The sequence below is a fragment of the Pistacia vera genome, unplaced genomic scaffold (genome assembly GCF_008641045.1).
Source record: "Pistacia vera cultivar Batoury unplaced genomic scaffold, PisVer_v2 Contig347, whole genome shotgun sequence".
Classification (NCBI taxonomy): Eukaryota; Viridiplantae; Streptophyta; class Magnoliopsida; order Sapindales; family Anacardiaceae; genus Pistacia; species Pistacia vera.
The window spans coordinates 1,711,720-1,723,940 of NW_022196165.1; the positions used below are offsets into that span (position 1 = coordinate 1,711,720).

Here is a 12,221-nt window from a genome sequence, read left to right on the forward strand (position 1 = left end):
CAGGTGTTATTGTCTTCCATTGTTGGTCAGTTTGAACTTCTTTCATTATTTGGTTACTTTCCTCCTACAACTGAGTAATGATCCTGTTAATCCTATCCCATAAAGAATATCTCCTTATATGATGAACAGAGGAAACTTTCTTCTGCTGTAGAATAACGTATCCCAAATTTAAAAAGGCACACCCTTTGTGTGTCATGAGTTGATATACCAATTAATTCTTGAGTACATGTGACAATTTTTCCATGTCTGGTGCTATAAACTGATTGAGGAAAATAAACCCATGGCTATTGCAAATTAACTCAGCTCCCTCTTGAATACTGTGAATCAGTTTCAGATTGAATCTGAACAAATTGTAGTGAATTAATCTGATCACATATATGTTTTACTTTTCTTGCTTGCTTTAATTTCTGTTTAATTGGAAGAATAATTCATTAAAATTTACACATGGTTGACTATTGTGGTCAACTATAAAAATATTTAACTCCCCACTTCCATGTATAAATAAATGCAGGCTCTAAGGAGGAAGAAGCATTTGCAATTGATAGCTGATACTAACAAGCAATGAAGAAAAGAAGCTGCCTGGTGTTAGTGATCTTCTTGCCTGTAAGTACATTTTGTCCAGAGGTTTCCATCCCATTGTTTTTTAGTTATAAAGTTGCATTGGAAGAGTATGGACTGAAACATTCCAGACTCCAAAATCTTCTCTAATTTTCCATGGCCCTCTTTAGTCATAAATGTTTAAGTAATGCATGCATGGTGTAATTTTTTGATTGTTTGTTTATGTTTTAATTTTGGCATGGTCTGCTTGGGTTAATTTGAGCTACTTGTTTTTGGTTGTTGGATTTTGGCCCCATTTGTTTGTGTAGATAGCAATTGTGTATGGTAGATTTGCTTGTGTTTTTATTTGTCTTAATTTTGATATATTATAACTATATTTCTAATTTCTGATCATCTTTTTGTTTTGTTATTGAAAACTACGGTGTATCCCTTTGTCTATTTACACTTTTTCAAAAATCAGAATGATGAAGCATGGAAGAGAAACTTGTCAAAGATGTAACTCAACAAATATAATTGAAGATTTACGCGACATTTAGGAGTTATAACATAAGCATCTTGGAAATTGTTTTTGCTTTTTTTGTATATCCCTGTAAACACATTTCGCTCTACTAAATTCATAATTTTTGTTTATTTGCAATTTAAGAAGAATTCCATTACATTATCAAGAAATGAATAATAACTAATGGGCCTGAGCCCTAAAGTTCCATACGAATTTTTTGATTTTAACCCCTCATGCAAAATCAGTAACTCTCTTTATCTGTCCATTTCTTCTCTACACACTCATTACCCAGAAAAAAAAAAATTCAGAACTCTCTAACGGATACATTTCTCTCTCCTCTCCTTTTCTTGTCTCCAACGCCCTTAATCTCAACAATCTTTGCCCAAATTAACAAACCCTATTGTCTCTTCTCTCTCTTTAGTTTACTGATGGGAATGAAGCACTTCATGCAGCCAAGAAACACAATTATGAGAGAAGTGAGTCGCCCTCTCCAAACCCTAATTCAAAATTAAAGTCATTGCGGAAGAACGTAATGGTTGGGGTCCCTGACTCGGGTGTTCAAGTAATTGTTTCGAATTTCTTCTTTTCAGTGGTTATTTGATATTATCTTTTTTAAATTTTGAGAGAATTTGGGGAAAAAGTGACTCAAGCTTGTGAAAATGTAAATTTTAAAGTTTTGTTTTGCTTCTGTTTTGTTACTGAGAGGAAAAGCGAGAAATTTTTGAGTTTCTTTTTGTTCTGTATTAGAAGAGAGAGAGAAATTGGAAATTTGCGTACGTGGTTAAAAGTAAAAGGATAACCAGGTTATATATTTCTGATATTCTTGAATGTTGTTAAGTAGCTTTACTGCCCAACTGTATACGGAGTAGATTCTAGTGTCTCTAGTTTGGATAGTGTCCGAATGCGACTTGTAAGTAAGGAAGAGGAAGAAGGGGAGATGATAGTACAGAAAGTTGGCAATGATGCTTTGGAAATCAATGGACAGACATTCACATTTGATTCAGTTGCTGACATTGATTTGACATAGGTATTATCTCTTTTCTACTTGACCATTTGCATTATTACCGTAAGGTGCTCAAATATAGGTTTGTCTTGCAGTTGGATGTTTTCCAGCTTGTTGGTCTCCCTCTCATTGAAAATTGTTTAGCTGTATTTAACAGTTCAGTGGTTGCCTATGGGTAGGTACCTTTTATCTTGCTTTTGATTCCTCTCTTCTCATATTTTATTTTACATGTAATTGTGCCATTAGCTTTCTTCATGTATCTGAAAAATACAGGGAGTGGAAAGACTTATATGCCATGTGGGGACTAGCTAACGCCTTGTTGGAAGAAAACTTATCAAGTGATCAACAAGGCTTAACTCCCCGTATTTTTGAGCGACTCTTTTCCTGCATAAATGAGGTGAGGTTCAAGGTTTTCAGGATTCAACTTGTCGAGGTATTAATCCTTTGCATTTTCATGATATTAACCCCTTGTACTTTCTTTGGAGAAACAAATCAAGCATGCTGAAAAACAGCTAAATTTAATGGTACTATTAAAGATAAAAAATTACATGAACACTTTTAAAGATCTCTCTAACTTGAGGTCTTTAAAAGTGTGCATGTAAATGAAATGGTATCATTCTAAGTTAATGAAGCCCTCACTATTCGAACTGAGTTGAACTATTATCAACTGAGAACTTAATGAAGCCCTCACTATTCCAACTGAGTGGAAGCAATTCAGAGGGTATCATTCTGTAACCGTATCCTATGATTACATGATCTGAATCTGATTCAATAACCACAATGGCTGGAAAATGATTACAGAGTGAGCCCAAAAAACGAGCTTCTCGTTAACAAAAAGGTTAAGTCGAACTTCGAAAGCATTGCTGCTCCACCTTCGTGTGTGTGGCGATGATAAGATGGCACACGCAGCGAAACCAATTAAGTTATCATTAAGGCAACCTGGTGGAAGCTTTATAAAATTTTCACTACTTATAAAGTTAAACCAGTCTGAAATTTCTCTTAATTCATTTATTTTCCTTCGTCTAACAAATTTTTCAAAACCTAATTCCTAATGACAAGTGTTGAGGAGTATTTTTGGGCTGGGACAGATGGCTTATTGTAGTTGGTCAGGAGGGAAATTGTGTTATGGTGAGAGAGTAAGATGAGAATAAAAAGAAAGGAGAGAAAGAGAACTGTTTTATCGAGAAAATTATACAAAATATAGTTGATAAATTGTTGGTTGCTTTTTGATAAATTGTTGCTCCTCGTTTTCATTTGTGGTTGTGTGGGATTGAATACTAACATAATCTTTTCAATTTTTCTTTTATTTATTGCAAAGATAATAGGAAAAGAAGATAAGTAGTAGGGGTGCTGTCGAACCGAGTAGCTCATGAGCTACTCGGATTCGACTCGTGACGAACTCAGGCTCGACTCATCAGAAATCGAGTAGTTCACGAGTTCGAGCTCATCTTCAAGCTCGTGAAAAATATCAAGCTTTTCGGGCTCGATTCGAACTGCTTGCAAGCTTTTGAGAAACTCGAAACGTCATTCGAGTAGGAGAGCTCGTGAGATCGATCGGTTTGGCAAAGCTCGTGTATTCATATTTGCCCTAAAATCTGAAATAAAGTCATTCGGCCGAAAACAGAGACATTCAGCTACTCACCTCCGCCAAAACAAATTGCAAGATCTGAGACACCACCATTGTCCAGCCTTCATTCCGCTACTACTGACTAGCGAACAACTTCAGCTACTACTGTCCACCGCCATTTTCCCTTCTTCACTTCTATTTTGTTATTTTGTTAATGTTATGTAGGTAAGCAAATTGAGCCTACTGCTACTGTCAAGTTTATTGAAACTTCTTTAGTTTTCTTATTTGGCTGCTTCCCTTCTTCATTTCTTATTCTGTATCTGTTTCAAAGGAACTGAGATCAGTTAGAAGCATTATCTAAGAAGCTCAAGGCAAAAACTGTTAGAACAGAGGCTCCTTCTCAGTCTATTGCTGCCACAAGGTACATTTTCCTTCATATTTATGTTGCTTGAATATATCGGTAGCTGCCAATATATCTAGGAAAGTTCATATCTGTTCAGGAGAAACCGGTACTCTTCTTTAACCCGAATGGTGAATTGGATTTGGGTTTTATAAAAGGCATCAAACTCTTGTTCTGTCTTCTAAACTGGTTCTTTCTAAATGATTGTAATAATTAGTATACTTGCTTTCATATAGAAGCTAGGTATTTGAGTTTGAGCTGCGAGTGTGTTCTATGATTACTTTTGAGTTAGAGATTCTACTGAAAACTTTCTTATATGATGATGGCGTCTTTATCCAAACTAATTAACTTTGTAGAGGTCTTAAAGCTTGATGATGATGGGGTCTTTGTAATTATGATCATAAAGGGTCAACTTTTTTTCAAGTTATTCAGCTTTAACTGCTTTGAACGATTATGATCCACAAAGTGTTCTACCTATTTCAGCTTTTCTTCAGTTTAAAGTTGACTGAGATTCAACTTTGGATTGTTCTACCCATTTCAGCTTTTCTTGGTCACTTTGTTAGATGCTAAAGTTTGATGTGGAAATAGAAATACATACATAAAGCTAGCATAGTAGCCAAGACAGAGATGGAGATAGGAAAGGCATGTGAAGAAATTACAGAATTGGAGCTAAAAGAACAAAAAGTTTTGCTAGTTGTGACAAATAAGTTGCCTCCATAATTAGTTCTTCCTTCTTTTAATGACTTTTTTGTAGTTACTTTTCTTTTTTATTCTTTTCAATAGCTTTGTTTAGTTGCTCTACGCTTAACCTTTTGGGCCATAAAAGCAGGTGCTTTCAAAGATCCTTCATATCAGCTCCAATTTTATGTATAATAATAATGTATCTAAATTCAATTAATGTTTTAATTATGGTATTGTATTAATTAATCAAGCTCTGGCCCCACTAGTCTTTTCTCTAACTGTAACCTATATTTTCTTCCGCCAACTTTGTGATGATTTTGAGTTGGTAAGACTAGAGGTCTCTTCTCTTCCGCCAAAGGATCCCCACTGCCACGTGATTTTCATATTTTGATTTAGACAACTTAGTTTTAATGATCAGAAATGGTTTCAAGAATCCAACTCTTTCTACTGTCAGTTTACCTTCGGTGTTTGTTTTTGCTAATCTACTAGTTCCTCTTGTTTTTGCTTTTCCCTACACATCAACACCTGGTAACAAACTCTGCAGTTCAGTGCAGTGCAGTTCAGATTTCGTTTTGTTTGTGAGGAGTGAAATATGATTTTAATTGGCTTCGTTGGGTTTCAGTCATCTATAGTTTTGTAGTTTGCTTACAATCTTGACTCGCAAATGTTTGATGATTCAAGAATTGTGGGCTTTTTCTACCACTCTCTTAGAAATCAATTCGATGTGATTATCCATTAAAAAGTACCCATGGTAAGAAAGCATTACTTTTTTATGTTTTTAGTAAAATACAAAACCCTTTTCATGTTACACATATTAGTAAGTTAAAGAAATTTGATAGAAAAGATGTTACCTTTTTTCAGCCTCAAATGCTGTTTATTTGATTTATGGCCAAGTTGTTTACTTAATTATTTTGTTTGAGTTTTGTTGCATTTTTGTTTTCTAAATTAAAGGAAATGGTACTGTTGTCACTCACAGATTGATGATGAAAAATTAGCCTGGCAGAAGGCTATTGATGAATGGCTTCCTATTACTTCTTCAAGAAATGCAAAATGGTGGTATTCAGCTTTCCACAATATTACAGTGCTTGTTTACTTCTTGCGGCCTGCCCCCAGAAAGAGAAGATGATTGAAACATGCTTTTGAGACTCTAAACGTGAATGTTTTGGGTTATGCATATAGCTCCTATTTGTAATAACTCTTTATGTTGGTTTATGGGATAATTCAGACGCATTTTTAAGTAACATGATTTCTATTGCAAAGACTGACTAGATATATATCTTATTAGTTATGTTATGGCCCTAATCTTTTAAGTCTACATATTATCATGCATCTTCCAAAATCTGCTTTAAATAATTTTTTATCCAATAATTCTTAGTTTAAACCATAGCTGTTTGCTACCAGTTTCAAGAGCAATGGATGAAAAACCATGCAACCTTTATTCGTTCAAGTAACCATATTTTCAAGGCATTAACCATATTGTTTTTATTTAATTGGTGAACTGATGTGGAAAAGAATGACTGATTGTCTGATTCTTTATTTAATTAGTTGATCTTCTATCAAGATTTTTGGATTAGTTATCAGTGTAAANATCTTATTAGTTATGTTATGGCCCTAATCTTTTAAGTCTACATATTATCATGCATCTTCCAAAATCTGCTTTAAATAATTTTTTATCCAATAATTCTTAGTTTAAACCATAGCTGTTTGCTACCAGTTTCAAGAGCAATGGATGAAAAACCATGCAACCTTTATTCGTTCAAGTAACCATATTTTCAAGGCATTAACCATATTGTTTTTATTTAATTGGTGAACTGATGTGGAAAAGAATGACTGATTGTCTGATTCTTTATTTAATTAGTTGATCTTCTATCAAGATTTTTGGATTAGTTATCAGTGTAAAATTTAATATATTTTCAGTTTGACAAATCTGTATAAAATTTTGGTCAATAGAAAACGCATGGCTCGAGCTCGGCTCATTTAATATATAAACGAGCCGAGCCGAGCCATGCATTTTCTTAAACGAGCCAAGCTCGTGAGCCAGAGCTCATCAGCTCGAGGCCCTTGCTAATGCATTCGAGCCGAGCTCGAGTCAACCACTACTCGGTTCAGCTCAACTCCTATGCACCCCTAAATTAAGTAGACATGAAAAATATTTTAATTTTAAAAAAATCATTAAATGAAGATTTGACAAATAATTATCACTAAATAAATAAAATTGAAGTCAATGTTTGAGTCCACTTACTGTAGCCTTTTTACATAGAGTCATCATCACTCATCAGAGCCATTTATAGATTTCAATCTCTGGTCTCTGTCCACTCTTGCATCTGTTCTCAAATCATTATCTTCGACGTACAACAATCTAGCTCCACACTTTTTCAACTTGTACGGAGAACTAAAATAATCTTTAAGTAAGAACTCAACGCGGGCCTCACTATTCGAACTGAGTGGAAGCAATTCAGACAAAACTATGTACTCAAATCCTATGATTACATAATCTAAATCTGATTTTGAAGCATATAAGGTTGCATTGGCACTTCGGAGAAGGCCCTGGGAAACGAGCTTCTCGTCAACAAAAAGATCAAAATGAACTGTGAAATTACAGTATTCCAAATCTAGACTCTTGCATGGAGATGATAAAACAACGCACAAAGCGAAACCGATAACATTATCATTGAGGCAACCCGTTGGAAGCTTTATAAAATTTTCATTACTTACAAGGTCAAACCAATCTGAAATTTCGCTTCCAGGGTAAAATATGGTACCACGTACATAGGAATCATGTACATAGCGTTTCTTCCGTTCCTATATCAAGAAGATCATCAAATTGCAATCTCCCTTTGATATATATGTACAAATGGAGAGAGACATAATATGGGTGTGATTGTACCGGATAAAAAAAGTGGGTGTAAACAAAGATTTGAGAGTAAGCATTACACAATCTCCAAATATGTTATTATGGGAAAAAGAAAATATATTCTCTATTTTTATACTATGGACCTTGAACCGGTCAAAGGGTCAAGGGTAAAAACATTTGGGCACTACAAGAGTCAAGGGTAAGACTATTTGCGGCCAATATAGTATTCGTAACTGTCATTTGTTAAATACACACATCGTTAAAAATACAATATAAAAAAATCTGTATATTGGTGTTCATTAATTTTTATTAAAACTGAATAAAAAATCATTTTTAATATTATATTATGTGTGAACTTAGAAAATTTAGTATTATATTAAAGCTTTAATAATTAAAAACTAATAAAATAAATCAATAAAAATCTCTTGTTGTGTATTTGATTTGACTACAGTTAATCAATAAATCATCTCTTGTGAAATCGATAGCTTAATATCAGAGAACTATTTTTTTAAAAGAAAAAAGAAAAAAAAATTAATATCATATGGAAAGAGAGAGAGAGAGAGAGAGAGACTTACCTTACTGTGAAACCATAGAACTGCGTCTCTCTGAATATTGAGTAGATCCTTTGCATGTAATTTCAGTTTGTAACAATTATCGAAGTCAATATCCACGAAGTCAGTATCCACGAAGTCAATATCCACCCAATCTCCAGTTGGTAAACCTGATAATTCTTCAAGTGAAATGCAGTCGCATGCATTTTAGATATATGACTGGTGTGGAAGCTCCGGTAAGGATTTAAGTCTCTGGCAACGGGTTAAAAGAAGGCGTCTCAAGTTAGAGAGATCTTTAATAGTCCCTGGAAGACTCTCAAAATGTTTCTCCTATATTTAAATGTTCAGATTGCGTAATTGGCCAAGATTGTGGGTAACTCTTTGATACAAGAGTCAGACAGATCTAGGAACTCAGTTTGTTCAAGGAAGATGAATCATGTGGTAGCAAACTCAGTGGGTTCTCAATCGTACATCTCTTCAAAGAGAATTTCCAAGGTTGTTCAAACAAGTATAGAAGGCGGTACTTCTCTTACAGAAATTCCCTCGAGTTTAAGTTCCACCAGTGCTGTTAAATTTCCAGGCCTTCAGGCAATCTGTCAAGTTTTGAACTATCTGAAAGAGAAAGATATTCAAGAGATTTACACCCGCGAATACTCTCAGGGAGATTCTTAAGCTCGAACGTTTCAAGACTCAATTCTTCTAGTCTAGATAGATGCTTAGTGATGGCAATTCTTCAATTGCAGTTCCATAAGTACAACACTTCTACCGCACAAGAGATAATGAAATTGATTTCAAATTTGAGCAATCAGAGAGAATAACTTCCCGAAGAGATCTAAACTGCAGGCTGATTGAAAGCATGTCCATGTTTTTGCATCTGTAGATTCAAGACAACAAGCTTATCAAGATTGTGGATAGAAGAGAAACTCTACGCAGATTTGTACAACCTTTCAGAATCAAGCTTCAAGATTTGGGATAAGTGAGAGATCTGGAATTCTGCATAGATGCTTGGAGTAACTGAGGTCCATACGTTTCAAATTAACAAGATTCGCCTGTTATAAAAAAAAAAATTAAATGAATTAAAAGAACATAAATAACATCAAATATTTACAATTTAAAGCACAAAATGAAAAATCGAAGAAACATAACCAGGTCACCATTCAAAGTTGTTTAAGTTTGCTATGAGGCATGTCAAGTACAACAAGGTTCATTGGATTAAATTTGGTGGCAATGAGTTGGCAGGATATCCATCCCACCGAAGGTACCGTAGCTCAGAGAAATCAGATTTCAAGACCTCGAAACCAGCAACTTCTTTTCATGCTGGAGCTATTTTTTTCAAAGAACTTCCATAAAAACCGTTCAAACAAGGCTTGAATATGTTAAGGCACAGCAAACAAGAATCAGATCAAGGACTTCCAAACCAGGCACCTTCTCATCATGCTTGCAGCCATAAACTTCCAAGAATTTTAGATTTGCAGTTTTTGAAAGCTTCAAGCTTTAAATGTAACTCTGATACTTTAGACATATTCAAGCGCATGCTTCGAATACTTCAGTCCCCTAATAATCAAAGCAGAATATGACGATAGTTAGTATGAAATTGCTTAATTACATAAATTGTTAAGTAATTAACTCTCATAAATACATTATCTTTTCAAATTTCTTTTTAAATACGTAATATAAGACATGTCTCATTCCCACCCAATCACTTTACAATTGAGTTAGTTCCCAATGATAACTGGGATGAATATTCTGCAAGCTAATATTTTATTATATCTCATATATAAAATAGAAATAAAAAATTAACCCCTTCGTTCTCACCTTATTTTGGTCAATACTTTCAAGATATCTCATGATCCCACAACCGACTGCGTCTACCAGGATCGTCAATTGATTCTTTTCGAAAATTTCTCTACCCATGTCTTTTAAGTAAATCATGCATTTATGGTGTTGAATGATGCAGTTATGAGGACCTTCAATCAGAACATTTATATCATAATGTGAGGCGAAGCCACAGCCATCCAAGATTGCTTCTATAAGATCTCTGCCATGCCCTTTAAAGAAACAAGCAACATCCAAAAATACTCCTGCTCCTCATTTAGTCTATCATAACTTACTTTAATACGTTTTGGATTTTCATATCAGGACTGCTAATCTTTTTATATAGCTTTCCCATTCTTTCTCTGTCCTCCCAAATAGAGAGGAACCTAAAACTTAAGAGCAAGTGGAAGACCATCAACATATGATAACACCCTTTCAGCTAGTTCAGAAAATCTTTGGGGACCCTTTTGTCTAAAGGCATGTCGACTAAACAATTGGAGAGCTGCATCATTGGATAATATAGTCTCATATATGTCATCCTCATCACAGTCACAATTTTTAATACTTGTCTATCCCTTGTTGATGATAATTCGATTCTAAACCAAGTACTTAAAATCTCCAATTAAAAGTTATTTGTTCTAAATCAGTCACATCATCTAACACGATAAGAACTCATACGTCTAAGCCTCTTATGGTGCTGGTGTCTCTTATATTAGATCTTATCCCCAAAATTTCAAATAATTTGTCGCTGCAACTCCGTTTGGCCCTTGCTTTTCTCTGATTCTTCCTAATATTTCAAAGAAGTGAGTGCTTTCGAAATGTCCATTTTTAGAGATTTTATGAATACAGCCCAAGCAAGATAGTCTTCCCTATTCACCAGCACCCCAAATCCTATCTTGCGAACACCAGCAAACTCAATAAGTAATAGCTTCAATATCCTTGATTCTTGAATCTACACCAACTAGGTCCTCACTGATTAAAGGAGAGGTCGGCCCAATTTCATCAAAACATCTTTGACAACTTCTTTTACAAGTTCAGATTCCGGCCTAACAAATACAAAAACAAGAACATAACTCAAATTAGATAAATCAAAAAGAAAAGGTACACGACATATATTCCAATAAATGAATCTCAATGAAGGTCATAAGAAAGGGAGGGCAAATATTCCATCCTAGGATGTGAGACCAATGGCACTCAAATTTGGAGATCATAGAGTTTGAACATTTGCATATTTTTAACAATATATTAATTATGAAGTATTTATATGCCATATCTCAATGCAAAAAACAACAATAAGTTATGCTACTCGATGATCTCTTGAATATCAAGCTGAAAGCATCAATTAAATAAAAATACAGCTTAATGGAAAAACGACTTAGTAATTTGCTATCAAATGACATCATATTTAAATAGTACACAGGGTAAAAATACTAGAATTCACCTAGGTTAGATCCAATAAAAAATTGAAAAAAAAAAAAAAACATTACAAGATTGCATGAAAATCACTTTCTTTTAACTTCAAATTATTGGTTCTCATTATCTTTTTTCTTTTTTCTTTCCAAGTAAATCAAAAGACTTTACTTTTTCGCCTACGACCATCTCCTAGTCTAAAACAATAATCTAACTTATAATAATTAACAAAATATTAATAGTTCAATCAAGATTAGTGCTAAATTAAAAAAACGAAGAATCCAACTATGAATTTAATAATATGATGTGCACAGTTTGTTCACTTTGTAATTATATGTTCAATCAATAATATTGTCGTTGTTTCTTCTAGAAAATAAGTCAAATTAAAAAACAAAAAATGAGCAGAAAATAAAAGCATTATGCATTTAAAAGACATAATAATAGCTATTATAGTTACTGATGACACGAATCAAATCCAGAAAGATTGGCAGCTTCTCTCAGAGCAGTCCTCATCTCTGTAACATTTCCTGCCTATCCTTGTCAAGCTCATCAAATGCCTTCCCAAAGTCCCAGTCTGATTCCTTACATTTGATGGATATACACAAGAAAACCGGAATACAATCTGACCATAACTGTTCTTGCATTCAAGAATCTTCTCAAGTTCTTCAAGGCACCATCCGAAGAAGCATACCCTTCCAGAAAATGATCAACGAAATCTTTGATTGCTCAATTGCATTCAAAAAGGATGGAGAGATTTGCTCCCTCTTTTAAGCTCTTCGTCATCAAGAATGCATTGATCTTTTTTTGAACACACGCAGCATACAGATGGGAAGTAAAAGTATTGCGGGTATCCGCACCTCTGAAACTAAGAAAAAACATCATT

The 12,221-nt window shown here is 34.2% G+C and overlaps 1 protein-coding gene and 1 long non-coding RNA gene across 3 annotated transcripts; one reads left to right on the plus strand and one right to left on the minus strand.

Annotated features, from left to right (window-relative positions):
• The first annotated feature begins 2,157 nt into the window (after positions 1–2,157).
• Positions 2,158–5,997, plus strand: LOC116139139. 2 transcript variants are annotated; one of them, XR_004129396.1, is made up of 4 exons: positions 2,158–2,235; positions 2,334–3,852; positions 3,959–4,048; positions 5,685–5,997. It is a non-coding gene; the product is annotated as an uncharacterized LOC116139139 (long non-coding RNA). The 2 variants fall into 2 exon arrangements; XR_004129397.1 differs by lacking the exon at positions 5,685–5,997 and adding an exon at positions 4,569–5,677.
• Positions 5,998–6,946: 949 nt separating this feature from the next.
• LOC116139117 lies at positions 6,947–10,027 on the minus strand. Its single transcript, XM_031424790.1, has 4 exons — positions 9,929–10,027; positions 9,499–9,598; positions 8,138–8,283; positions 6,947–7,510 (listed from the first exon to the last, which is right to left on the minus strand). The coding sequence occupies exons 1-4, from the start codon at positions 10,025–10,027 to the stop codon at positions 6,977–6,979; spliced, it is 879 nt and encodes a 292-aa protein (XP_031280650.1). The 3' UTR covers positions 6,947–6,976.
• Positions 10,028–12,221: the final 2,194 nt, after the last annotated feature.

Bases quoted from the DNA above. Each gene is read 5' to 3' on its own strand.
- LOC116139117 (XM_031424790.1), bottom strand. From the start codon at position 10,027: ATGGGTAGAGAAATTTTCGAAAAGAATCAATTGACGATCCTGGTAGAC. The intron at 9,599-9,928 runs GTGAGAACGAAG...TAAAGCTTGAAG, and splicing joins AAAGTATTGACCAAAATAAG to CTTTCAAAAACTGCAAATCT. The intron at 8,284-9,498 runs GTGCCTTAACAT...AAGAATTATCAG, and splicing joins TGATCTGATTCTTGTTTGCT to GTTTACCAACTGGAGATTGG.